We start from the raw sequence: 25,759 nt of genomic DNA, 5'->3' as shown, positions 1-25,759 counted from the left end.
TCCTTCTTAGGAAAAAGCTTCTATTAATCTCGGGCCAAGAAAAGCACCTTTTTTGTTTTAACGCCTATAATTTACTAGCACTATGTTTACAGTTGTTTTATGTGATGGTGTCATGATTCTTTGTGCTAAAGAGGCTTTCTCTGAACTGTAGCCAAACATGAAAAATACAGTAATGGCCTTGATAAAGGAAAGTTATTTTATTATTCATGGTGCAGTTTGGCATCTGCTGTTGAAAAAGAGGTGCTATTACTTCAGCATGAAATACCAACAAGGAAGAAAAGATCTGTCTCAGTACTTGTTCTGAATTAAGAGCTTTATATCTTGCTATAAAACTGTTGTTTTCCTCTGGTTTGTTTTTAACACGTTCTATTTGTGATTGCATAGGAAAACATAAAACGGACTGTGGAACAGATAGAAGAGCATAAAAAACGAATAGAGAAGTTAGAAGAATATGCCAAGATATGCACGTATGTTTAAAAAATTAAAAGCTAATTGGATTTCTTGTATATTACATATTTTCAAATTAACATAGCAGGTTTCTAATTCTTTCTAATTCTTTTCTTTCAAATTTTAGTAAGAATTCTAATTAATATTTCAGTTACTTTAGCTGTCAAAATAAAGTAGGAAGTATGATGACTTATCCATATCTTGTTTGAAGCCAGTTTTATAATTGCTTCTAATTTCTTGTAGGTGTGCAAATTATGTCACTACAGGTAGGGAACGGGTCTATTAGTGTACAAATTCTGAGTGAGAGAACAGGGCAGTTCTGTAGTTGTGCTGCTCTAGAAAGCATTAATATTTACACTGTGTATTAGGAGCACAGCTCTGTTTTTGCTTCCTCAGTCTTGTCTTCCACCTGATATTTACTCTTTGTGAAATAAGGTATATAAGCCCTTCATTGAGCAAGCTGAACTAACTGACATTAGCCTGTGTTTTGTGCAGGACGTCCAAGTAGGTGATCTTCAGAGCCTTTTTCCCCAACCTACCTTTTCCTATGTATCTGTAATGTGTGCTTTGGCTTAAAGTTGTCTGTACTGAACAAAGTTCTGCCATGGACAGGGAGCAGCAGACCCATTGTGACTGCTGTGATGCAAAATTATTTTAATTATGTAGTTTTAGTAGAGCGTGGTAGAGCCTTAGTGACTTTGGTGTGTAAAGTGAGTCATAATTTTGCATGAGAATTCTCAGTCCTTCTTAGTTTTGCAATAGCAGACCTTTTATTGATGGAGGATAAAACAGTATGGTTGCAAGTTACACAGGCAAAAACTCTCCCTTGAACTCAATTTTGAAACCTTAAAAATAGCTTATGCTATAGAATGCAACTTGTATGGTCTGTGACCACAGAATGACTGTAATTTTACAAGCTCAAAGCTTGTATAAATGAAATAGTAAATAGCTTTCCTTTTTTTACTTCCATTCAAAGTGAGTCGTTAGCCGAGAAAAAACAGCAAGAGGAAGCGCTAACTAAGGAAATTGAAAATTCAACAATACGAATGGCTGAAGTGAATGAAGAGTTGAACAAAATAGTTGGTGAACTGCAGAATGCCAAAATTGATTACCATGAAGGAAGGCGTCAGCAAATGAGAGCAGAGATCCTGGAAAGCCTCAAAAGACTATTCCCGGATTCTGTGGTAATTGAAGGGCCTCATTTAAATGCCTTATTTTAGATTTAAGTTTTAAAGAGAACTGCCTTAGACTGAGTAAGTAGCTGGATTAAATTGGACTGTCTCGAGTATTATTTTAAAGTTCATGCTTGCTTGAGTATACTTGGTGAAATAGTATTTCTGAAAGAATAGTAGCATGTACTGTCATTATTTTTCACAGTTTCCAGAACTAGACAGATTACTGCTTGCATCAAAGAATAATTCTGATCTCTTGTGTGATTTTTCTGGTGTTCGATTTTTTTTTTTCTGTTTGGTTTTGTTTTCTTCTGTCCTCAAACATATTTTTGACTTACTTATTTTGAACAAATGAATGGGAAGTTTAGCTGTGAGACCATTTATTTCAGAAAGAATACTTCTTACAAAGGACAATTTTGCTTAGGTGCATGAGATTTTTATGGTACCAAATGGTCTGTCTTTGCTTATTAGTTACCATATTTTACTTAAATTTCTCTTCAATAATGCCATTAACTGTTTTGTGTATTGATTCTGAATTGTCAGCAGATATTGATTGTTTTATGAGGCATATTTACACCTCTTTACTGATGCTTAAAAATTACTCCAACATTGGAAACCATTCCAGATAAGAACTTTTTAATAAATCTAATCAATTGAATAGTTGGCTTCTGAGTATGTCTCAATATAATCAATCCTTTTTGATATAAATAGTCAGTTGAGATGTACAAGCTGGGAATCTTTTTTTATTTAATGTTTAGAAGGTGACATATCTCTGCTTCCTAGTGCTGCCGTAAGAACATAAAAAATCAAAGTGTTTTCAGTTGTTCTTTGCATCTTGGTCTTTTGCAAAACCTCCTCAGAATCTGGTAAGTGTCTGATGCTGTTGTTTTCTCAAGAGATTAAGAAATTTGCTTTTCAGCCGTTCTTCAGAAACTTTTCATCCATGTTAACAAGGTGTTACAAAAATTCAAAAAAATTATTGGTATATCTCTCTTTGCTCGCTCTTTGCATTGTATCCCTATTTGAAAAGGACTGGATCAGGCTGGTGATAGCGTGCCGGCTTAGGAGGGAGCTGGTGTTCAGGATGTTCTCTGTCATTTTCCTTCAGGAGCTGTAAATTTAAGATTACTTGCAGATGTGATGACTTCTAACAAATAAAAACTAGATAAGTTGAATTGGTTACATAAACTGTCCCATTACAGAAAGTTTTAATGATATCTGCTTCAGTTACCCTTGTTCCTGCAATAGTTTTCCCAACACCAGCATATGAGGCAAACAGAGTTGCTTCTGTGCTGCTCCTTATGCTCCGGTGCACTGATTCCAGTTTACTAAACACAATCCAAATTAAAGTCTCAGGATGGAAGGGTCATGACACATTTTGTCATCTGGTAGTCCACTAAGTACTCAGGCCAAACTGGAAGAAATCTTGGTGTCAATCTTCTGGATTTCATAGGCAAAAAATGGCATACTACTTCTAAATGTTTAGTACTTACATCCATTTTAAAGCTCCTGTTCTTCTGTTAAAACGTTCTTGTAACGGTTGGTGAACATTCCAGGTACTGGAACAGCCATGCAGCAGTGAGATTCCCTCTGTATGAGTGATCTGTGCATTTTCATGGATTTGTCTGATCAACAAAGTGAATTTTGCAGCTGACTACAGTTTTTACAGTTCAATTTTCAAAAAGGCATTCCTACATTGGTAGTTTTAATTGGCAAGATTGCTATTGTTACAGATTCATTTGGGCCGTCAGTATCCGTTTTCACAGAAATTTGGCATTCCATCAGGACTTAAATGCCTGTGTCTGAAAGTATACAGATCCTCTGTATAGTTTTGCATGTTTGAAACATCACGTGTCTGAGCTGCAGATAGAAACATGCAAGTAGATGACACTGTGTGAGAAAACCAGGAAACTAAATAAAGACCTTTGTGGTGTTGGATGTTATCCTTGTTTCTACTGTTTTTCAGAAAAGGGAAAACATTTGTCAAGAGAAGGGTAGGAAAGTAGATCATAGTAGGCCGTGATCTGATCTACTGGAAGTTATCTCAATTATATAATTCATGAGATAATACTGTGGATGACCTATTGCATACAATTCTTGCTAGTTATCTTCCTGTTCTCATTTGTTTAAACTTGGTAAGGATAAAACTGTAGACATGCAAGAGGAGACCAGTAGCTATATGTCAACAAGCAGAAAAATTGTTCTTGCATGAATTCACAGGTTATAATGTTCAGAATGTGCATTAGTAGCTTTAATCATGCAGGGAAAGCTCAACTGTACCTATAATTACAGAAATGGAACAAAAGATCTTTAGGGAACATGTACAGCAAAGAACTAATTAGTTTTATCTATGGAGGTGTTATTTCAATAACAAGCAAAAAACAGGCTTGATTATTTGGACTGTGCAGTACAAGAAAAGCAGGTTTTTTTCTTTTCATGCTACTAAAGTAAGCAGATAATTCTTTTCTGGGTTGAAACTGGACTAGTGCCTCTCTTGCTATGATTGTCCAGCTAACAGTTTTATGTGTTTAAGACCTTACTGTCATTCAAAGATCTTACTCTGTGTTAGATACTCTCTTTCTCTCCAAAAAAGATGCTTAGCTAACTTTTTGCTATTGTCACTCTGTCGTACTTCTAGAAGTGTATGGTAGAGATTCTGAGTAAAACATTGAGATGTAACTGTAACCTCAGAGAAAAAATTAAATCCCTTCAGATTTTGAAGGCATACTTTGCAATTTGGATTGATGACTGCTACAATTTCTATTTTTTTTCTGATGTACAGCCATGTAAGAGAGTGCAGCTGGTAGATATGTAACACATTTTCCTCTTACTACTTTAGTATCTTGTATGCAGAAATATTATTTGATATCTAAAGTAACATATTAACATTTCTCTATATTTTTATCTTCAGTTTGGAAGACTGCTCGACCTGTGTCATCCTATTCATAAAAAATACCAGCTTGCTGTTACCAAGGTGTTCAGCAAATACATGACTGCTATTGTCGTTGCCACTGAAAAAACAGCAAGAGATTGCATTCGGTTCCTAAAACAAGAACGAGCTGAACCTGAAACTTTTCTTGCTTTGGATTACCTTGATGTAAGTACATTTTTCTTTTTCCTGTCACGAGCAAGTCAATACACTTGTAAATCTTGATACTGGCTCATTTAAGCTTAACTAGAATGTTAAGCTTAACACACTTAAGTGTTAAGGCAAAGCACTTATGAAGTGAACTTCATGAGGTTCCTGTTGGCCCATTTCTCCAGCCTGCTGAGGTCCCTCTGGATGGCAGCATGACCATCTGGCATATCAGCCATTCCTCCCAGTTTTTTGTCATCAGCAAACTTGCTGAGGATACATTGTACCCCATCATCCAGATAATTAATGAAGATGTTAAACAGGATTGGTCCCAATATTGACATGGTTAGTTACTGGCCTCCAAATGGACTTTGTGCCACCAGTCACCACCCTGTGGGCCTGTCTGTTCAAGTTTTCAGTCCACCTCACTGTCTGTTCATCCAGCCCATATTTCATCAGCTTGTCTATGAGGATCTTAGGAGACAGTGTTGAAAGACTTACTGAAGTCTAGGTAGACAATATCCACTGCTCTCCCCTCGTCTACCAGGCCAGTCATTTCATTGTAGAAGGCTATCAGGTTGGTCAAGCATGACCAACTTAGTGAATCCATGCTGACTACTCCTTCAAGATTTTCTTGTTGTTCATGTGCCTGGAAATGGTTTCTAGGATTAATTGCTCCATCACCTTCCCAGGGAGCAAGGTGAGGCTGACTGGTCTTGTAGTTCCTTGGTTCCTCTTTCTTGCCCCTTTTTGAACACAGGAGTGACACTTGTTTTTCTCCAGTCCTTAGGCACCTCGTTCAGTTGCCATGATCATTCAAAGATCATTGAGAGTGGCATTGCAATGACATCAGCTAGCTCCTTCATCACATCACGGCCCATGCATTTATGTATGTCCAGTTCGCTTAAGCATTCTCTGACCTGATGCCCTTCCATCAAGGGTATGTCTTTCTTGTTCCAGGCTTTCCCCCTGGTCTCTGGAACCCGGGATTCCTGGAGGCCAGTCTTGCTAGTAAAGACTGAGGTGAGGAGGGAATTCAGTACCTCAGTCTCTTCCATATGTGTCACCAGGTCCCCTGCCTCATTCAGCAGCAGGCCCACATTTTCCCTAGTCTTCCTTTTGTCACCTATGTACTTACAGAAGCCGTTTCTTTGACATTCCTTGCCAGATTCAGTTCTAGTTGGGCTTTGGCTTTTTAGGAAAGCCATATCTGCATGCTTGGACAGTGCCTCTATATTCCTCCCAGGTTACTTGTCCCTACCTCCACCCTCTGTAGGCTTCCTTTCTGTGTTTGAGTTTTGCCAGGAGCTCCTTGTTTATCCATGCAGGCCTCCTGGCATTTTTGCCTGACTTCCTGCTCATTGGGATATTTGTGCTTAAGGCTGGAGGAGGTGATCCTTGAATATTAACCAACGTTCTTGGGCCCCTCTTCACTCTAGGGCCTTATCCCATGGGACTCTACTGAGCAGATGTTTGAAGAGGCCAAAGTCTGTTCTTCTGAAGGCCAGGGTTGTGAGCTTGCCTTTTGCCCTGCTCCCTCCTCTCAGGATCCTGAACTCTCCTATCTTATGCTCACTGCAGCCAGGGCTGCCTTTGACCTTCCCATCCCCAGCAAGCCTCTCCTTGTTGGTGAACACGAGGTCTAGCAGAGCACCTCTCCTCACTGGCTTCTTAGTCACTTGGGTGAGGAAGTTGTCATTGATGCTTTGCAGGAACCGCCTGGATTGCTTATGCCCTGCTGTGTTGTCCCTGTAGCAGATACCGGGCTGGTTCAAGTCCCTCATGAGGATCAGGGCCTGTGAATCTGATGCTGCTTTTAGCTGTCTGTAGAAGGCCTCGTCCACTTGTTCTTCCTGGTTAGGCGGCCTGTAGCAGACACCCACTACAATGTTACATTTACCAGTTCTCTCTTCAGTCCTTACCCGTGAGCTCTCAGTTGGCTCATCATCCTTCCCCAGCCAGAGCTCCGTGCATTCCAGCTGTTCTCTCACCTATAGGGCAACTCCACCTCCTTGTCTTCCGAGCCTGTCCTTCCTAAAGAAGCCTCTATTCCTCCATTGCAACATTGCAGTTGTGGGAGCCATCCCACCATGTCTTCCTGATCCCAAGAAGATTGTAGCCCTGCAACTGCACACAGATCCTCAACTCATCTTGTCTATTGCCCATGCTACATGCATTAGTATACTTGCATTTCATGCACAGTGAAATAGGTTATACAGATTTAAGGACTATAGTATACACAGAACGTGAAAACCAGATCTGTTTCTAGTCTTGTAGCAACTGAGACCCCCATTCTGTTGACTTGTATGTCCTGTCCCCAGACCACTCAGGTTTGGACATGCTTTGCTATTACAACATGGATTCTAAACACCACTTATGCTTTACAGGTTAAACCGATCAATGAAAAGTTAAGAGAGATAAAAGGAGCTAAAATGATGGTGGATGTTGTACAGACTCCGTTTGCTCCACTGAAAAAAGTGATTCAGTTTGTGAGTGGGAATGGCTTGATCTGTGAAACAGTTAAAGAAGCGAAACAAATAGCGTTTGATGGACCAGTGAGGTTGAAAGTAAGAAGCTGAATTTTGTTGCATGTGTTTTTCATTACAGTTACATATTTGATGCCATTTAAATAATTCTATAAACATCCCACAAAGTATTGCAGATAAACACAGAATGGTACTATGCTGTCTAGTCTGTTCCCACACAAATATCCCCTCAGATATTTCACATGGTTATATTTGCCTCTGTATGGTAGTATGTTTAAGTGATTTCCTGGGAAAAGGAGGCAAATTAGAGGATAGTTAGTGTCCAAATATGCTTCTTGGTATGCTCCTCTTGATGAAATGGAGGAGGAGGAAGGAGAGATAATCCTGTTCTTAAAACTGTCTGATATAAAAATACAAACTTTATTTTGCTAGCTTTTCTATGAAGAAATGCTTTCAAAAATTCCTTAAAATACCTGACAGAATCTCTTAGTTGTAGATGTAGACTGTGTTGAGGACTGGAAGCTTCTCTGTCTCTTCCTGCAGTTCGTTCTTCTTATCCATCTCTCTGTTGCTGTCACAGTCTGTAGAGCCCATTTATGCACTTAGTAAACCCTCTAAAATCTTAAGACAGCATTAAGTTGAAGGTGAGTGTGAAATCATGTTTACTTGGAATCCAGTTAAGTCACAAAAACACCCAAGTTCTTTACTGAAATTTACACTTCCCATTTACAAACGAGCTGTTTTCCTTTACTCCATTATCACACTGCTTGGTTTGCTCTGTTGAGCCAGACATAACCTTCTAAGTTGCCAGTGTAGACACAAATGTCTCATATTAATTTCCTAAATACAAGGAAATTCATACAATTTCATTTCCTTTTCTGATCAGTTGTAATAATACCAAAATGTGACTAGTGCCAAGAAACAACAGTCTTTTTTGTGGCTTCACGTATCTCATTTTAGCAGGTTTGGAACAGGGGAAAAAAAATTGGAGTCCAACTAAAATGCGGTTGTCGCTTGTTTAACTACCATATCTTGGTGCACTAGTTTATGGGATATTTTGGCTGCTTTGTGTTCAGATTTATTTGTTTTTAATTTTTTTTTTTTTTTTTTGCGCTTCCAGACAGTGGCTCTTGATGGAACTTTATTTTTGAAATCTGGAGTGATTTCTGGAGGATCAAGTGATTTAAGATTTAAAGCTAGATGTTGGGATGATAAAGAAATGAATAAAATGAAAGAAAGAAGAGATAGCTTGATTAATGAGTTAAAGGTAGGTCTGTTAAAAAGCACTTAACGGCAAAAGGCATAAAGGAGTAAAAGTTGTATGTAATTTAATTCAGCTATGGGAAGATGATTTTCTAAAGATGATTTTCAAAACTTCTAGAAGATGCAGACAGGGCATAGTAGCTGTTTATCCTCTTCTAGTTAATAATAATCAACTGTGGGTCTCTGTCCTTAGCTGGTGGGTTGGTTTGCATATCACAGAGGTAAAGAACCAGGACAACACTGTTGATACAAGTTCCTTCAAGGAAAAAGATCTGTGGTTCAAAGTACCTGAAAGACTTTTATTGAAAAAGATGATACATTCTGTCAACATGAAAATATTTGCACGGACCAAAACCTGTCAGTGTAAAACGATTTGTCATACCAGTTATTTTGGAGGAGGGATAGAGTAGGAATTCAGGAATTTGCAAGCATATGCTTTCTTTTGAGAAATAAATCTTGCAAAATGACTATTGAATATGACCAATGCAATCAGCATCTACCTTGAACGGGGCTTATGTCAGTGAGGCTAGCTTTATGTAGTGCATGAATCTGAAAAATGAGTAATTTCCAAATAAGTCACCTTTTGTTTAAAATGCTGTTTCTCTTCTCCCATTGTAATATTTTTCTAGGACTTAATGAAGATAAAACGTAAGGAGGCTGACTTGAAGCAGTTGCGTGCTCAATGCCACGGAACTCAGACACGACTTAAATATTCACAGAGTGAATTAGAGCTTATTAAAAAGAAACATCTCGCTAATCTCTACACGGTATAGTACTAAGCGTTTATAATTTCCATGTTTAATAATTGTATTTTTTTACCTAAGCTATAATTACCGGTGAAGTAAATACTACTTCCTTCCATAGTTTTTTTTAATTCAGTTTAAGTTTTACATACAGCAGTTATGACTGAGGAATTAATGAAATATAAAAAAAAAAAAAAATTACAAAGTAATTTACATGAGGCTTTTTTCCTATTTTAGGTTTTAAATTTGAATTTCTGGTAAGCTTGGTTTATCATTTAGTAACCTCCAGAAATCCGTATGTCAAAATGCACTTTAAATGATACTTATAATGTAATTTGCTTTTCACTCATTAAAATGACACTTATAATGTAATTTGCTTTTCTGCTCATTAAAACTGTAATCATTGCATGCAAATTGGCAATAATAGTGGATAAGTGACATTTGAGAAGAAAATATTTAATGTTTTTAATCAGAAGAATACAGTTATTCTGGAACAGAACCGTCTCTTAATTTCTAGGAAGTTGACTATCCTATTAAGAAAAATTACCATCTTTTCCCTTTCTATCTAGGAAAAATCAAAACTGGAAAGTGAACTGGTAAATATTGAGTCTCAGCATGATATGCTGAATGAAGGAATAGCACAAAGAAAAGAAAAAATAGAAGAATTTCAGAAGAAAATTAATGAGGTAATGCCTTTTGTCATAGCCGTGACAGCTTATACTGTTATACTACAGAAACTTTTTTTTGCACTTGGATGTTAGTATATATGTATCATAGCTTTGCCAATCAATTTCCTTAAAATCAAAACGCTGTGACTTTTATGTGCCAAGCACAAACCCAACCAACCAAAACCATCTACTTCTTGATATTAGATGAAGCTTTGCTTAATACATACACTATAATTTCATTTGACATAAGAGAAAATTTTTGAGTTTGAAGAAGATGGGTTGGTTTTCCTCCACCTTTTCCTGCTCTGCTCATAAATATGATTTACTCTTTGTAGCATTGAGCAGGGACAGTCCATCGAAGTTCACAGCTTTAGAGCTCTTGGAGTAAACTTTCACTGTAGATCAAATCCCAGAAAAATACTCTCTAGGTCTTTCATGGCCTCAGGATAGAATTTGATAAATCTCAGCTTATTCTTTCTCAGACTCTAATGTCCCAGTTCTTAGTAAGAAACTGTAGTTACAGGATCTTTCCTTTTTGTGGAGAGATAATTTTGCAGTGTGACTGCATGAGTGGACTGTAACTTTGGGCGTTAAGCCTTCCTGGCCGATGTGGATCTGTGACAGCACGTACATACACTAAACTCTGTATGCACCCAGAAGATTTGCAGGTCTCTCAGTAATCAGTGCACCCACTTGGTTGACAGTCTCTGCATGGGTGACTGTCCTTCTGAAAATCATTCTCATTGCAGTCATAGCAGGACCCGTGCAGTGTCTGTGTGGAAATGCTCTATTAATATGTTTTCATGGGGAGACGAGAAGATCTACTACTTCTGCAACCCACAGGGAGAATAGATCAGGCATGCTCATGACATTAGGAAGAGAGCTCTGTATCAGTTTTCTAGAGCTGAGAACAGTTCTCAGCACTGCTAGAGTGCTTTGTTCTGAACTCTACAGGTGTCATGTCTAGGTGATGACCTGTTACACGACTATATACTAGAAAAGTAGATAAAGAGCATCATAGTGTGAAGATACCTTTCTCTTTGGAAAGTAGCCAATATCTGTGCTTTATTTTCTGTGCGGTCTGATTACCCTAGGAGAATGGTTGAGGTGTGCATGATGATTGTCAGCAAATTCCGCATTCCGCTGTTTTAGGGGGTTTTTTTGTTTGTTTGTCTGGGTGGGTGTTTTTTGGGGGGAAGAGGTGTTTTGGGGTTGTTGGGGTTTTTTTGGATGTTGTGGTTTTGGGGTTTTGGTTTTTTGTTTTGGTCTGGTTTTACGACTGTTGTATGCCTACATTCATTTGGAGTCCAATTCATGGAAGATGGGACTAGCTTATGATATAACTGGGTCTTCTTTGCTCTCCCTCTTTTTTGAGGGGTAGCTGATGCAGAGCTTAGGGACCTCGTGCTATCCCCGCCTGTCCAAATTCATTATCTGTTATGGTACTAAACAGCTTTTGTCATTAGAACCTGCTTCTTTCTGCTTTTCATCAGCAACAGGAAAAGTTCTCTATGATATGTGATCCAACAGTTAGGTCTTCCAGCTGTTTTTTCTGTAGACTGTTCTGCCATCTCATCCTTCATTTTCCTTATCGTTCTCTAATCTTCAGATGGTCCCCAGAACAGTTTGTACAGACAGCTGACAAATTCAAAAGCATGGTTATTGTGAAGAGACTGAAGGCATTCAGTGAAATGAATAGTAGTAAAACCTAATCTGGTACCAAGAGGGGTTTCATACTGTGTTCTACTAGAGCAGACAATAACTCTAGCCTCTCTGCGAAATAAGCACCTCTGGAAGCTGCCGTGTTCCTACTCTTGCCAAACAAAGGAATTTGGTACAAACTATGGAAAAGTGCTGCAGTTTTATCTGGAAAATTCACAGCCCTGCACCTAGATGCTTGTGTAAAGGTAGATTCTTAGAGAAAGAGAGATTCCTCACCGCTGTGTGGAGTTACTGGAGGTGTATAGAACGTAACTTAGTTCCTGGCCTCTGACCCATTCTCATCAGTCTCTCTTGGATTAATGTGTGACTGGAATTCTGCATGTAAAACAAGCCAAAACTGCTCTATGTTCTTTGTCTTTCTTGTGGTACAGGCACGAGGGAGTGCAGATGTGTCATCTGCAAACACTGAGGAAGTTGTTGATGTTTAGGCCGTAAGAACTCCAGATCCAGGGGACTTTTCTTTTGCTTGTTCTGAAAAAAAACAAAAAAACCACCAAAACAAAAAAACCCCAACCAAAAAAAGATGGAGGCTGGTGATCAGCTTCCGAAGAATAGTGTTACTTGAATAGTATAACTTGGTTTGATGTAGTATTTGATACCTGGTTAAACAAGCCTGCGTACCAAAACAATATAAACATACTAGGTTTTGACCTGTAAAGTTCTCTTAAAATTTTGTTCAGTCCATTGGGTCTCCTTTTAAATGCTGTAGGCTGTTGCTTTTCTTTGTTCAGTCCTGCCATATGCACCATACCTACTTGTCTGCTTAAATTTTGCATTAAAATTTTAGGACTGTTTTTGGCTGAGGCTTTTGTTAGCATATACTGCGTAATTAGGAAATGAGAGATTCTGTAGCAGGTTTTTTTGCTGTGGCTTTGCTATAAATGGAACATAGCAATTAATATTTATGGATCACTTGAAAGGATTGAAAAGAAGAACTGAGCTACACAAAGAAACCTGGTGTATCTGACTAGTGTCTCGTGTACCATTCAGCTTTCTCTTCTTCAGTTGACTGGGAACCACAGGCAGAACCAGAGAATTTGGTTACACTGTGATGACTTTAATTGTCTTTGGAATGACCAGGTGCTGTCAATAAAAGCTTTGATAAGAGTTACCTTTTGCAGATCATATGCCTTGTATCTGGCATTTGTACTGAAAGTGTTATTTGAAAATGACAAGTACAGATTACTTCTCAGTAGTTCAATTTGCTGTTTCTTTAAGTACCTTGAAAATCCAGCCTGTAGCATGAAGTGATTGTCTAAATGTTTTACTTCTGTGAGTGCCAAAATAGTATAAACATTTTTTTGCTCCATTTCTCTTTATTCAAAGGCTGAAGATGCTGTTTTCCAGGAGTTCTGTGAAGAAATTGGTATAGAAAATATTCGTGTGTATGAACAAGAACATGTGAGACAACAAGAGGAGATTGATAAGAGAAGGTGGTATTTGTAGTTGAAATGTAAAAAAGTGGTTTGTATTTGATTGGGCACACTGATAAATGAGTAACTCCATCACAGGAAATACCGTAAAAACCTAGAAGACTGTAAAAGGTTACATTATCACTGCAAAGATCAGTTAGCAGTTGCACTGCTATGGTTTGGGTTTATTTGGACAGTTATGGTCAGTGACAGTTTGCTACGAACTTTATAGGTAAAATGTACTATTTTGGTAGCACTGGTATAGAAAGATAAAGCAAAGAATAATTTTCTAAAATCCACATTGAAAAATGGCTCTACCATAAATTGAGGATGACATGAAGGCTCACTCATGTATGAAAAATCTTAAAGGAGAACTGGGTGTAAGATGCAGTGATTTGGTATAGGAACATGCTATTAAGGAAAACAGGATCTTAATTTTCTCATAGGCAACCTCAGCTGGTATTCCCCTCAAACAGGCACATGTCACAGGACCGTAAATTTATATCTTAAAGAATGAGAATGTTAAAATGAACTGTCTGCTTGTACTACAGACATTTTCAGGCAGATGATAGTTTGTGCATTTCCTGACATTATTTATAGAAAATACACCTTTTCTACATGACTAGTGCAATGGCTAGCACTGAAGTCCATTTTCTTTTCAGCTATCTCTTCAGCTGCTGAGAGACTCTCTGACCGGTTTTCAGAAACAGGTCCAAATGTATGGTTTTGGCTAGGGCTGCAGTGAGGTAGTAGTGCAGTGCATTCAGTTGCAGTTAAAGCACCCGCTGGCTGAAGTGATTTGATCATTTATTTGCGTTTGCAAAAACTGAAGTCTGGTGAAGTGTAAGAAGTTAGTAACAGAACAATGAAAAGAGGAGCTTTTTCCATGGCCTTATGCTACACTGCACATACGGCTTTGGCCTTGCTTGTGCCCTAACTTGCCATCATTAGTCCTGTAAGCCTGTGCTATGGTGCCTTCTTGCCCAGGTCTAAAGAGCTTGTATCTGGCGTTGTGCCATCCCTTTTGCCTGAAGAGCAGATGCAGCACTAGTAGTAAATCATTTGGGAAGCTCAAAGCTCAGAGGCAGACAGTAACAGCTGAGAGGAGACCTTCCTGTAAACAGCTGCTTAGTTTTACTTCAGTCCTTTCTCACAGCAGCATGTGAAGAAGTTTTTGCCGTTGTACCCCTATAAACAAATACAGGTCTCAGTTGAGAGATGATAACCAAGGCTGAATATGGCTTAAAAAGCTCTGGTCTCATGCTTCTTAATTGCCATCTCCCAAATGAGATAGATTCCTTATAATCAGATAAACGTACATGCCAGCTGACTAGGAGGCTTGCAGAGGCTGAGCAGGGAGTGCAGACATTGGATAAATACACAGCATCAGTGTAGCTTTTGCCCAGCTCATATCTACATCATTTACAGGTATATCATTCATACTGAGATACTTGAACTTTGTGTTATTTTCTGTATTGAATGTGGCCATACTGTATATTGTATTCTTTGAACTATTATCACTGTATTTTTGTAACTTCCAGTATATGCACAGGATATGGTGTAGCGGAATCGATGATCCAAACATATGCAAATTTTTGTGTTCACGTAGAAGATATAAAAATGCTATCTAAATAGTCAAAATGAAAATGTATCTTGTAATAACTTAAAATCACAGTTACTAGCCTGCTTTGTAAGTGTTGGTTTGAAATACTTGTACTTTGACTAGACTGGAGTTTGAAAATCAGAAGACAAGACTAAACATTCAGCTGGAATATAATCGTGATCATCTACAAAAATTAACAAACACAGTCAGCAAGTTGAGGGAGACCATTCATAAAGATGAAGCTGAGATTACCGGGCTACAGAAGGTAACTGTAAACTATATATATACACATGTATCTCTCTGTCTGGGACTGAGAGGAAAGAATGCATTGAATTACAGTTTTGAATAAACATAGTTGATGCTGTTGAGTAATTCTTCTAGGGCTTAATTCAGTGTTGACTTTGTAAATGTTAAAAAAAAAAAATGCAGTTGCATATTGTCATTTTAACCTTGGAATAATCTTGGAATAATTAGGGTACTTATTATTAAAAATAAGATTACTAAAAATTAAATTTGGGATTACTGTATGTACAGTATTATTGTTTTTTCGTTCATATGAAAAGGCAGCATATGACTACAGATAAAACTAGTAGCATGCGGCTGAGATTCCTTAGAAGATCTTATGAGTAATAGTAAGCAACTCTGGTGCTTTGCATCTTTAAGGCGCTTCACAGCCACTAATAGACTTAAAATAATTCTGTGAAAACTAATTTAGATTTTTAGTTGAAGTAATATGTCTGGATTCTTCCTTCATAGTGCTCTTTATTCATAAGTAATTTTTTCTTGTGTTAATGTTGCTTGTTAAATAAACTGCTGTGGTGCACTAGAAAGTGAAGGAGAAAAGATGTGTAATAGCACTTTGAACAAAGAAGTGAAATGTAAAACTGCCCCAAAGTGGGCAAAAAAACCCCACGTGCATCATTTGAACTCTGTATTTTAACATTAGAAGACATGTATTTCTGATACTGAGGAAAAACAACAGACCCTTAGTCATGCACAAAAACATGTCTGACTTCATGCCTGTGTGCATAACTCTTCTGAAATACGACTTTGAGCAAATTCAGGTATTTTTGGCCTAGAAAAGGATCATTTGTATTAAATTCTGAAGCTACTTTGTTCAGATGCTGCAACAGCAGTAAGTCTTGATTAGATTGCCGTAATACTGGTCTCTTAAGGACTGTGTCTTCATGCATGTAGCGTTAGGTTTACTATATTCTAGCATCTAATTTCTAGCAATTTAGCAGTGGTATGGGTTATATAGGGGAAGACCCTTCTAGAGTTACCTCCACAGATTCTTTGTTCTCTGCAGATTACCTCAGGATTTATCTTTAATGAACAATACTTTTTAAAGGATTTCAGGTTACCTTAGGTGTTGCTAAATATGTTGTAGATGTAGAGCAGATGGGATCCTTCTTGCAGGGTTAAGGGACTAACTGAGGAAAAGGGAGTAGCCTACAGATCGTAGGCGTCCTAGGATCCCCGCCTTGTTTGCGGGCTTCATAGTTTAGTCCGGTACAGTCACAAATCTGGAGCTGGCTGTGCTTATGTATACTAAACATCTGGATCTTCCTACGCATAAGACAGGCTGTTTCCCAGTGCCTTTCAGATTTTGTGCTGTAACACATTTGAATGTATTAGAACAGGTTTAAGCTTTTAACTCTTTTTCTGTATTATAAAGGTTCCTTATCAAAATTTCTGGTGAAAGGTTAAAAATGTAAATATTTCTATGCAGGATGAGGAGAAGCTTCTAAAAAAAGTGAATGAAATTGTGGAGGAGCAGCAACATCTTAAGGATAGATTAAGTGCTCATAAATCTGAGGTTATAAAAACCCAAAATGAAGTTGAAGAGTTCAGAAAGACGTTGTTAACTCTTAATAGGTAATTACTAATTGTACTCCTGGGAAAATGATTAATGTGATAATATTTAGAAGAGTTCTAGTGATCAGACGTTTGAATTTCTCTTGTTCTCTTTTCTTGTGAAAGCTTCATTAGAGGCATGGTAATTTGCATTTACAGTATGCATTAGTTAAAAAGTGTTTCTAATTCGGTATGTGGTTCCCAAAAGTAGTGTGAACGAGATTATTTCATGAGAGCCATCCCATAAACCATATAGAATAACATTATCTTATTATCTACCTACTGTTAGGTCTCGTTGTGATTTCTGATAAATATGTAGTGACTTCTGATAAGTATGTATTAGCTTACAACTTGATTGGGGGGGACATATTAAGTTTGTTGGTAGTTTTATATTTTTGTTGGAGTTGTACAGTTGGTTCAATTAATGAGAGATTTTTTTTTCTAATTTCAGTGTTCTCACTTTCTCTAGGCCTTTCGAGTGTTGGATACCTTAAACTAATACTAATTTTAGCTCACTATTTTGTCCTTACTGTTCTTTTAAATTAACTGCTTTGGGGACAGTTTATACTTCAGTTTTCTTACGCTTGCTTATTATTGGTGTATTTAATGTCTCTTAATCATGAGTTGTCTTTATGTTTAAAAAAAGGGACATGTTGGCACAGTATAGTTAGGTAAACTTGTGGAATTTTGTATAAACTCATAGATTGTATGCCTAGTAATTAATTTTATAGTATGTAATTTTAACAATGTAAGACTGTTATGTGTCTGCCTTATTTAGCAACTTGATGCTATCAAAGGAGTTTGTTGCAAAGAAACAAGGTGTATTTCAAGTAGAGTAATGATAAAAGATACTTGATTAAATTTACAAGGATCAAATCTCCAAACATGTTCACAGCTGAACAGAACAGAGTTTAGTTATAGTTAGCATGTTCAAATATCCACCTTTCCTATAGCGTGAATTTGGCAAATATACTGAAACCGTGTCCGTGCTACTAGCCTTTACCTTGCGATAGAGTTAAGAGTTAATACAGAATACCAGAGTGTTAGCTTGCATGCTAGAATAGCGTGTGGTTCCCAGCTCCCTCTTGAGTAATTTGGGAGAATAAAGGGGATGGAAGAAGTTAAGTACCATTTTCCCTTATGTTTGATGGGGATTATAGAGGAAAAAGCCCTCTTTGAGCTTGGTAACTGTTTTTCATGCTGTATGGCTGTGGATGTTATTGGCAGCGATGCTTCTGCTCTTTAACTGTTTTGTGCCTTTTGTGTACGTAGGGAAGCTACAAAATTACAAAAGGAAGCTACAGCTATAGAAACTTCTCTGGAAGAGAAAAGATTAAGACGACATAATATGCTTCTTGAATGCAAGGTGCAGGACTTGAAAATAAAGCTCCTGTCTGGGTCACTGGATGACATCAGTGAAGTGGAGGTACTTAAAATGTTTACAGAAGACAGATATCACGGAGGAGCAACTATTCAGTCTTAAATTTCAAGATACTTATTTTTTCCTTAGAGGACTGTGTGTCTGGCATAGTAATATTAAAATAAATTAATTGTTTTCATGTGATCAGGCCTCATCCATTCAAAAGAAGGATTTTTGTGTATTTTTGTAGACAGAAATACTGTTTGCAAGTGTATTTGCTAGTGCTTGAAATGTATTCCTGTGAAATATATAAAAACGCTGTGGTACAAGCAAACGGATATGAAGGAGTATTCCAGATACACATATGTAAGAGGACACACGGGTCAATTCAGAAATGTAAATAAATATGGCATGTACATGGATTGAGATAATATTCGGTTAATCATCCATAATATGAATGCTGTCTAAAATCATCCTTTTGTCTTTAGTAGATGTAGATACTCACAGAAATTAGGGATAGGCTAAAATAGAAATACTCCTGCTATCAGAGGATTGACCCTCATTATTTTTCTCAGTCTTCCCTCTTTTTCCAGCATATCTGTTGTGAGGAGAAGTTAAACTTTCTACCCTGTTACAAAAGAAAAGAGCTATGGGTTTTGAGGGACTTGTAACAAGTCTGTGAATTTGGAAGGCGTCTTGTTGAACCGATTCCTTAGAAAAGTACTTTTGCTGGAGGATAGGTATGAATGAGTGGGTCAGAAGACAAACAGAATGAAGGCAGTGAGGTAGGCAGTCTGAAGGGAAAGGACATGAACTGCTAATCATCAGAGTATGTAGGCAGCTCAGCTCTCGCTGTTTATGAATAAGGAAGAGATGAAACCAAGGAGGGGGGGCAGTAGGAGTAACAACTTGGATTCCTAATTAATATCACTGAGAAGACCAGTAAGATTTGGTTCTGAGAAAGAATCTTGGTGGGAAAGGGACTGGTAATGACATGCAGCACGTGTTTTATTCAAGGGAAAGTAGCTGTTTGAAATCCAGGCTTACGGTGTCCAGAAGATACTCTACTTACGCCATACAGAAGTGAAGCTACTAATTTCTTCTGAGGCCAAATGAGTGGAACAAACGCCTCAACTTACACACTTCAGAGCCTTTCCTTGAAAGGGGATTGAATTAATCATGGGAACGTAAATCTTTCCAATCAGGATATTTACAGTATGCACTTTGTTCTAAATATATTACAAATAAATTACTGCTGCTTTCATCTTAGCTTCAAACTGAAATTAGCAGATGTTTTTGTCTTCATTTAAAAGGTGCATTTTTTAATTAGACTCATAAGATCTTAACTAACTGTTAACTCCATTTTGGCTAGGGGAGGAGCTATGGAAGTTTACCTCATACCATGTTACCACTGTCTCCTCATTTTATATCCTTTTAACGTATTGTTTTAACAGTTTAAAAGTTAACTGTCATATTTCTGAACTGGAATGTCCTTCATATTTATAGCTAGGAACTGAAACAGAAGGCATTCGGACTACGTCAAGTATCTATGAAAGGGAAGAAGCAATTCAGATAGACTACAGCAGCCTAGCAGAAGACCTGAAGGTAGTCTTTTTTGTTTGAAATTATTAGAGATGGAGTTTTTTATTTAAAATATTTTACTTGTTGAAATTATTTACTCTTCACCCTAGTCTTTAAGTGAAACTTACTAAAAACAGTTAAGCCTAAGTGCGTGCGTGTGTGTGTTCTGGTTTTGCAATCATACATAGCACTAATGTATGGGATTTCTGGATAGGTTAATTTCCCATATAACTAAATTTAATTTAAAGCTTACCTAAACCATAAAAATAGAATGGAGAAACAGTAAATATAACTCTGATTTTTCCTTCCTCCTTTACCTTCTGCCTTTACGTTCCAACACTATAGGTTATGACTCAAGACGCTAGAAACCAATGATTGGCTGCCAGGGGGGTTGTGCGGCCTTCTCTCTGTAGTATTTTCAGAGGCTGAGACTCACCATACTTCCCTCTGGAGCAGTCCATTAGGTTGTTTTTTCTCAGCAGTTTTTTGTAGATTTTTTTTTTTTCCTTTTTAATCATAAGGAAAATAATTAAATGTCAGAGGCTAGGTACAGAGCAAGGGATGAATCTGTCATCACTGGAACTTGTCTCAAAGAATTCATCGAGAACCTGTCTTCAAAGGTTTTCTTTACAAAGCAAGTAGTGAAGCCAGCTAATCCTCCCTCCCATGTTGTATTTAAACCCAGAGTTCTAGGGAATTTGTGGTCTGTTTTTAAAGGTCTTGTGGAACAATGCTTAGGACCTAGTAAATTTATTCTGAGAACTAAGACTGAGTGGAGTTTTTTGGTTTGTTGTGTTTCCAGTTAAGCTATTAGATGAGTGGGGCACTTCTTCCAGAAACTATGAGTGCTTGCCATATATGATGAAATGTCTTGGCCTAAAAGCAAATTTTATTGTTCTAGTATTTTTATTTTTTTCTTCAGGACCTAGAGTCTGATAAAGATATAGAGGATCATCTGAGCCAGATTCAGCAGGAAATAAAATCTAAAGAGAATACTTTAATGAAGACAGCTGCTCCAAACCTGAGAGCAGTAGAGAAATTACAGATAGCTCGGGACAAGTTCCAAGAATCAATAGATGGTAACACTGAGTCTTCCGTCTTAATCTCTTTTGTGACTGTGAGAGTTTTCACCCTAATTGAAATTCTTCTTTCTGGGGTTGGTCCCGCTGATTTTGCTTATTTCAGCTATTAAGGTATTTTTTGTGCTCAGGTGTTTATCCTCAGTTGTCTCTTTAATTAAATGTAAACAATTTATTAACATATACTTTACTCTGTAGTAGTTTATTGAAATACAGTTTGAATGATTGGAAAGATACTTTGTTGGCCAAATGACATCATAAAGTATTTTTACTTATTTTCTAGAAATTACTGACTTTAATCATAAAATTCTTTAAATTTTTTTTAAATAATTGAAGGAGCACATATATGTTGTCCAGAACTCAGACATGAGCATTACCGCAAAACTATCAGTATCCTCAAAGAGCACTGCAGACATTAACATATTAAGAAAAACAAGGAGATCTGAAGCTGTAACAGGTAAATGCTGGTGCTGCTTAAGGCTACCCAGCTTACGGAAGGAATTAGGAGAAGAATTCTGTTCATTGCTCCAGATGAATGTGGCATAGAGCAGATTTGAATATATCCTAACTTTTCAGTTTTGGGGCCTCCATTTGAAAGCTGGAAGGAAACTCATAATATTGGTATGCTCCTTGTGTGTGCATTAGAACCTCTTTCTGCAATAAATACTTCCCTTGATGCTTGTTACGGTACACAAATATATATTTGTTCTGTGTGTTTGCTTAGAGGCTTATTATGGAGTAATTTCAGCATTTTTTTCATAGCTTTTGAGACCAGCAGAAAGGAGGCCAGAACGTGCAAGCAAGAATTTGAACAGGTGAAAAAAAGGAGATACGAGCTTTTTAGCCGGTGCTTTGAGCATGCCTCCATAGCCATTGATCAGATCTACAAGAAACTTTGCAGAAACAGTAGTGCTCAGGTGTGTCATGTTCGTAGGTGCTTGGCTTAAAAGGCCTACTTGATGCTTTGTTCTCTAGAATAAGAGAACTTAGTAACACTTTTAGTTTCCAAAGACAGTTTCAGTCCTGAAGAAGAAAATTACACAAATAATAAAGACTTCAGAATTTTAGGGTCAGAGGAGGAATAGGTAATATGCCAAAGCATGCTTGACATTAGAGTAATGTGATCTAAAGTATTAACAAAATTGGGAACTACTCGGTTTGGGTTAGTTTTACTCTTTGTATTTAGCAGACTTGTAAATTACCATGACACAAATGTGAAATATATTCAAGTACTTCATTTAAAAACAACATTTGTTTACAGATCTAGTGATACCAATAAAAAGTGATTAAAAACACTTAATCATTAGTATAGATAAAACTAAAAATCATAAATCACTGTTTCAGTGCTAGTGTTTTGTATGAGGTTTTGAAGCTCCTTATACCCCACTTAAATAAATACTTTAAAAAGACAGACTTAAATGTGTTCACAACTTTTAAGAAACCTGTAGGAAAATTGTGTCACAACTGTATTAATCTTTGCTAGTGTTCCAGTATTAATGCCGAAAGTAAAGAGGAAACTCCCAAATGCTTTGATGGTAGATGGTTGAATGTTTAAAGGGCTCAGGCTTGAACTCTTGTCTGTCTTAAACTTCAGATTTTGTGTTTTCCCTCAGAGTCAGATATTCGGTGAACACCTTAAATACATTTAAACATATCCTTTCTGCTTCTAGGTTGGACAGGATAATAAAGCATTTCTTTCTTCATGATTACTGGGCACATACCTTCTCCCCTAGACTAAACATCAGGCAGGTCTTGACTTTGCATCACTCTGAAACAACCAGTATTTTCCAGATGCGTTGCCAAAAATTAGTTGCATGCTTTCTTTCTGAGGTCTGTGATGCTGTGCCTTGATTTGAACCATAGTGGTAACCTGGTCAAGAGATTATCCTGTGATTAGCTGGGAAGCTAAAGCTGCCTGCTAGATACTAACATAGCAGCTGAAGGAAGCTGCTCTAATTGCATTGGAAGAGAAATGATTGCTCTGTGTGTGGCGATTGCTGTGGTTAGCTAAGGAAAGGGTTAGCTCTGAGTTTTGCTGTCAGAGGAGGTGGCCTAGGTTGCAGCTCGAACAGATGCTTTTTAAGCAACCTTAACAATTTTTAACATGAAAATTTCTTAATGTTATTGTATTAATAACATTTATTAATAAAGCTTTACTATCCAGTCCAAAAAAGAGAAGCTTTGATAGATTGAGTTAGTTTAACTTCCAGAGATTCTGGACTCCGAACATTCGTGCACTGAATATATCGCTCAGTAAAATTTGTTTCATCAGCACATTGTGTGTTAGAAGTACCTTAAAAGAAACTACTGCCTAAGAAACTGTACATACACATATTCACTGCTGGGTTCACCACCAGTTCTCTTCCGTTCTTCTGTGGAGAGAGAAATGTCGTTCCTTTCATACTTTGAGCAAGGAATATATGTACCCCCTAGTAAGCTACAAGATGATTTTTGCTAACAGTGTCCCTACATCTGAAAAAAAACTTCCTCTTGCATAGATATATGCAATGGCATAGAACTGGCAGTTGCATTGCAAGATATTTGACATGTTTACAGCCTGAAGAACACTGTAATAACGACAACAGGCCTTCTCTCAGCAGAGAAAAAGGAAAATATGCATACCTCCAACAAAACAAAGATACTGCAAGCACTATATCTTACTTCCAGGACTATTTACCACAGAAATTATTTTAAATCAAAGTACCTGTAGTGTTTTGGTTTTGTTTTTCTTCCACTGTATCTATGATCTGAGAGGAGCCATTTGGAATGAGTGTCAACTATGGAAATTCTTCTTTTATCTGTATCTACTTGTGCAGAGGGGAAGAGACTCTATTATCTTATTGTCTCTTCTATTTAATGGGAAAAATAAACCATGTAGCAATTAGTTTATCCATCATACTTTTTAATGGTTTGGTAAAATGGCCATTCCTTTAAAATAGTACATTGAAGTTTTGGACCTGGGAACCAGGATACGAAGTATAGAGAAAGCCTACCTATATTAAAATCTTTCTCCAGCTCAAAGCTAGATTTTATAAAACTGGCCTTTCACAAAAAAGTGTGATTTCGGAAGTATATTTACTTCCAAACAAAAAAGAAAACTGCTTTTGAAGTCTAAAATTTTAATAATTACAAAAAATAAAGCAATTACATAAAAGGTGATAAAATCAAATTTATTTAGTAGTTGAAAGTTTGTAAATACCAAAGATGTGGTGCTATTTCCAAAATGGTTTTGTTAATTAGCTTCCTAGCTCATGGTTCGTTAACAAAGGCATATTCACTGGGAAATTTTATAGTGCTGCTCTTCAGTATAGATGAACAGGTGTTACCTACAAATGAAGCTGAGTTACGACACTAGCTCAGTCAGTATTTAAACCTAAAAAGTACCCATCTTAATGATTTTATAAATGTCACTATTAATAATGAAATGTATGCGTTTCCAGGCATTCCTTAGTCCTGAAAATCCTGAGGAGCCTTATCTGGAAGGCATTGGCTTTAACTGCGTGGCTCCGGGAAAACGCTTTATGCCAATGGACAGTTTGTCAGGAGGTGAAAAATCTGTGGCAGCTCTGGCTCTTGTGTTTGCTATACACAGGTAAAAGAAATGTTACGGTATTATCCAAGTATGTGGCTGAGTAAGTGGCAGGAAGACAGACAGTGTTACACTTACAAACACGTTTTTAAAAAATCTGCTAATAGAGTATTCAAACATTACTATAAAGTCCTTATTCTTTACCTGTCATTACTTCTTATCAAAATTTTATGATAGAGTAAGTGAATCTCTGAAGTAATTAGAATGTTTATTAACATCTTTGCATCTAAATGCAAAATACTGTCTTGTCTTCTACAGTTTTCGGCCAGCACCTTTTTTTATTTTAGATGAGATAGATGCTGCCCTGGATAACACCAACATTGATAAAGTAAGTTGGTCCCTTTCGCCTTATCCTTTTATCGACAATATAATGACACATTTTGTAGAAGGATGCTGACTTTTCATTACAGGTTGTTGGGATAAAGAGATTGATTACACTGTCTTAACCTGTTTTAAAATATATTGGGTTTAGGACTGAAATAGTGGTTGTATGAGATGTTAGACTAGGGCCAGGTTTAAATTGGTAAATCTAAGTGTGTTTTAATCAGTCCCCAAACTGTGAAGTTGAGAAAAATAGGTCAGGAGTGTGAAAGTATGCAGCATGACTATGTGTGGTACGATCTGACATGAAGGTCACTTGTGAATTGCTGGTTGGGTTTCTTTGGTTGGAATTTTTAAGGCCTTTGAGTTCCCTTATGTCTAAGAAGCAGAAAGGAGTGTATCAGTATGTTGAAAATCAAGTCATTCTATCACTGCAGTATTTACTTTATGTAATTGGCCTACTAAATATTTTTACATTAACACCAATTAAGGGCTGTCACTCCCATCATTCTAGGCACGTGAATTCTTGCTTGATTAAAATAGCTTCCTGTCCTCTCAATTTCTCTTTCCCTTTTTGCTAATAACTGTTCACTGTAACAAAAACTTAAGATAGGACACAAACAGTAAAGATTGCCAGCTGTAGATGTCAGCCTCTGGGAGCAGGAGACTCAATACAAGGAGATTGTATGTAGGAGAGGAGTCAAAAAGATATCCGCATGTGCCTGGATTTTCTTCCATGGAAGCACTCTTTTCCACATAAAGTAAGATCGAGCTGTATTTCTATTTGCATTAACAGTGATGTCAGCCTTGGTAGAGCTTAACAGACAAAACCAGTTTTATAAACACGAAACTGGGTTTTTTGTTTTCTCTCCCCCCCCCACCCCCAGTGGAGTTAACTGATGTGCCAAGTGCATCAGAGTTTACTTGGAGGGTACCTCTATAGTAGACAGCTGGGGAAGCTCCGCTACTTGTGCCTGCCAGATAGAATTCCTTCTTGGAGATTACTGACTCCACGTAGCATTGTGAGAAGTGTTTTCCTGAACCCAAGTTCCTTAAACATTCCTTGGGACACAAGTCCGTGAGGGATACCCATCATCCACTACTTCCAAGCAGATGATATGCCCTGAGTCTGTTTTAACTCGGTCCAGTGTGTTTCAGCAACACCGGATTAGGTATATGGGACTGCAATGAAAATAACTAAGCAAGCTTTAGGGTTTGGCTCTCAATGACATGATTAGAAACAAGGTGTCCTGGTTTTGGCTGGGATAGAGTTAATTTCCTTCCTAGTAGCTGGTGCAGTGCTGTGTTTTGGATTTAGGATGAGAATAATGTTGATGACACACCGATGTTTTAGTTGTTGCTGAGCAGTGCTTACACTAG

The 25,759-nt window shown here is 37.4% G+C and overlaps 1 protein-coding gene across 1 annotated transcript in view; it reads left to right on the top strand.

The window, feature by feature from the left end:
• SMC1B (structural maintenance of chromosomes 1B) overlaps positions 1-25,759 on the top strand; it is a 38,629-nt gene that overhangs the window by 9,304 nt on the left and 3,566 nt on the right. The window contains exons 8-23 of the mRNA XM_009283646.1: positions 385-467; positions 1,424-1,631; positions 4,531-4,716; positions 7,083-7,262; positions 8,302-8,448; positions 9,074-9,211; positions 9,757-9,873; positions 12,904-13,010; positions 14,716-14,857; positions 16,325-16,470; positions 17,722-17,875; positions 19,316-19,414; positions 20,313-20,469; positions 21,232-21,386; positions 23,910-24,061; positions 24,317-24,386. Coding sequence (XP_009281921.1) covers positions 385-467; positions 1,424-1,631; positions 4,531-4,716; positions 7,083-7,262; positions 8,302-8,448; positions 9,074-9,211; positions 9,757-9,873; positions 12,904-13,010; positions 14,716-14,857; positions 16,325-16,470; positions 17,722-17,875; positions 19,316-19,414; positions 20,313-20,469; positions 21,232-21,386; positions 23,910-24,061; positions 24,317-24,386 — 2,241 coding nt within the window. The remainder of the gene's footprint in view (positions 1-384; positions 468-1,423; positions 1,632-4,530; positions 4,717-7,082; positions 7,263-8,301; positions 8,449-9,073; positions 9,212-9,756; positions 9,874-12,903; positions 13,011-14,715; positions 14,858-16,324; positions 16,471-17,721; positions 17,876-19,315; positions 19,415-20,312; positions 20,470-21,231; positions 21,387-23,909; positions 24,062-24,316; positions 24,387-25,759) is intronic.

The sequence above is a fragment of the Aptenodytes forsteri genome, unplaced genomic scaffold (genome assembly GCF_000699145.1).
Source record: "Aptenodytes forsteri isolate BGI_AS27 unplaced genomic scaffold, ASM69914v1 Scaffold614, whole genome shotgun sequence".
Taxonomy (NCBI): Eukaryota; Metazoa; Chordata; class Aves; order Sphenisciformes; family Spheniscidae; genus Aptenodytes; species Aptenodytes forsteri.
The sequence above is the reverse complement of the archived record's forward strand: the minus strand, read 5'-3'. Positions and strand labels throughout refer to the sequence as shown.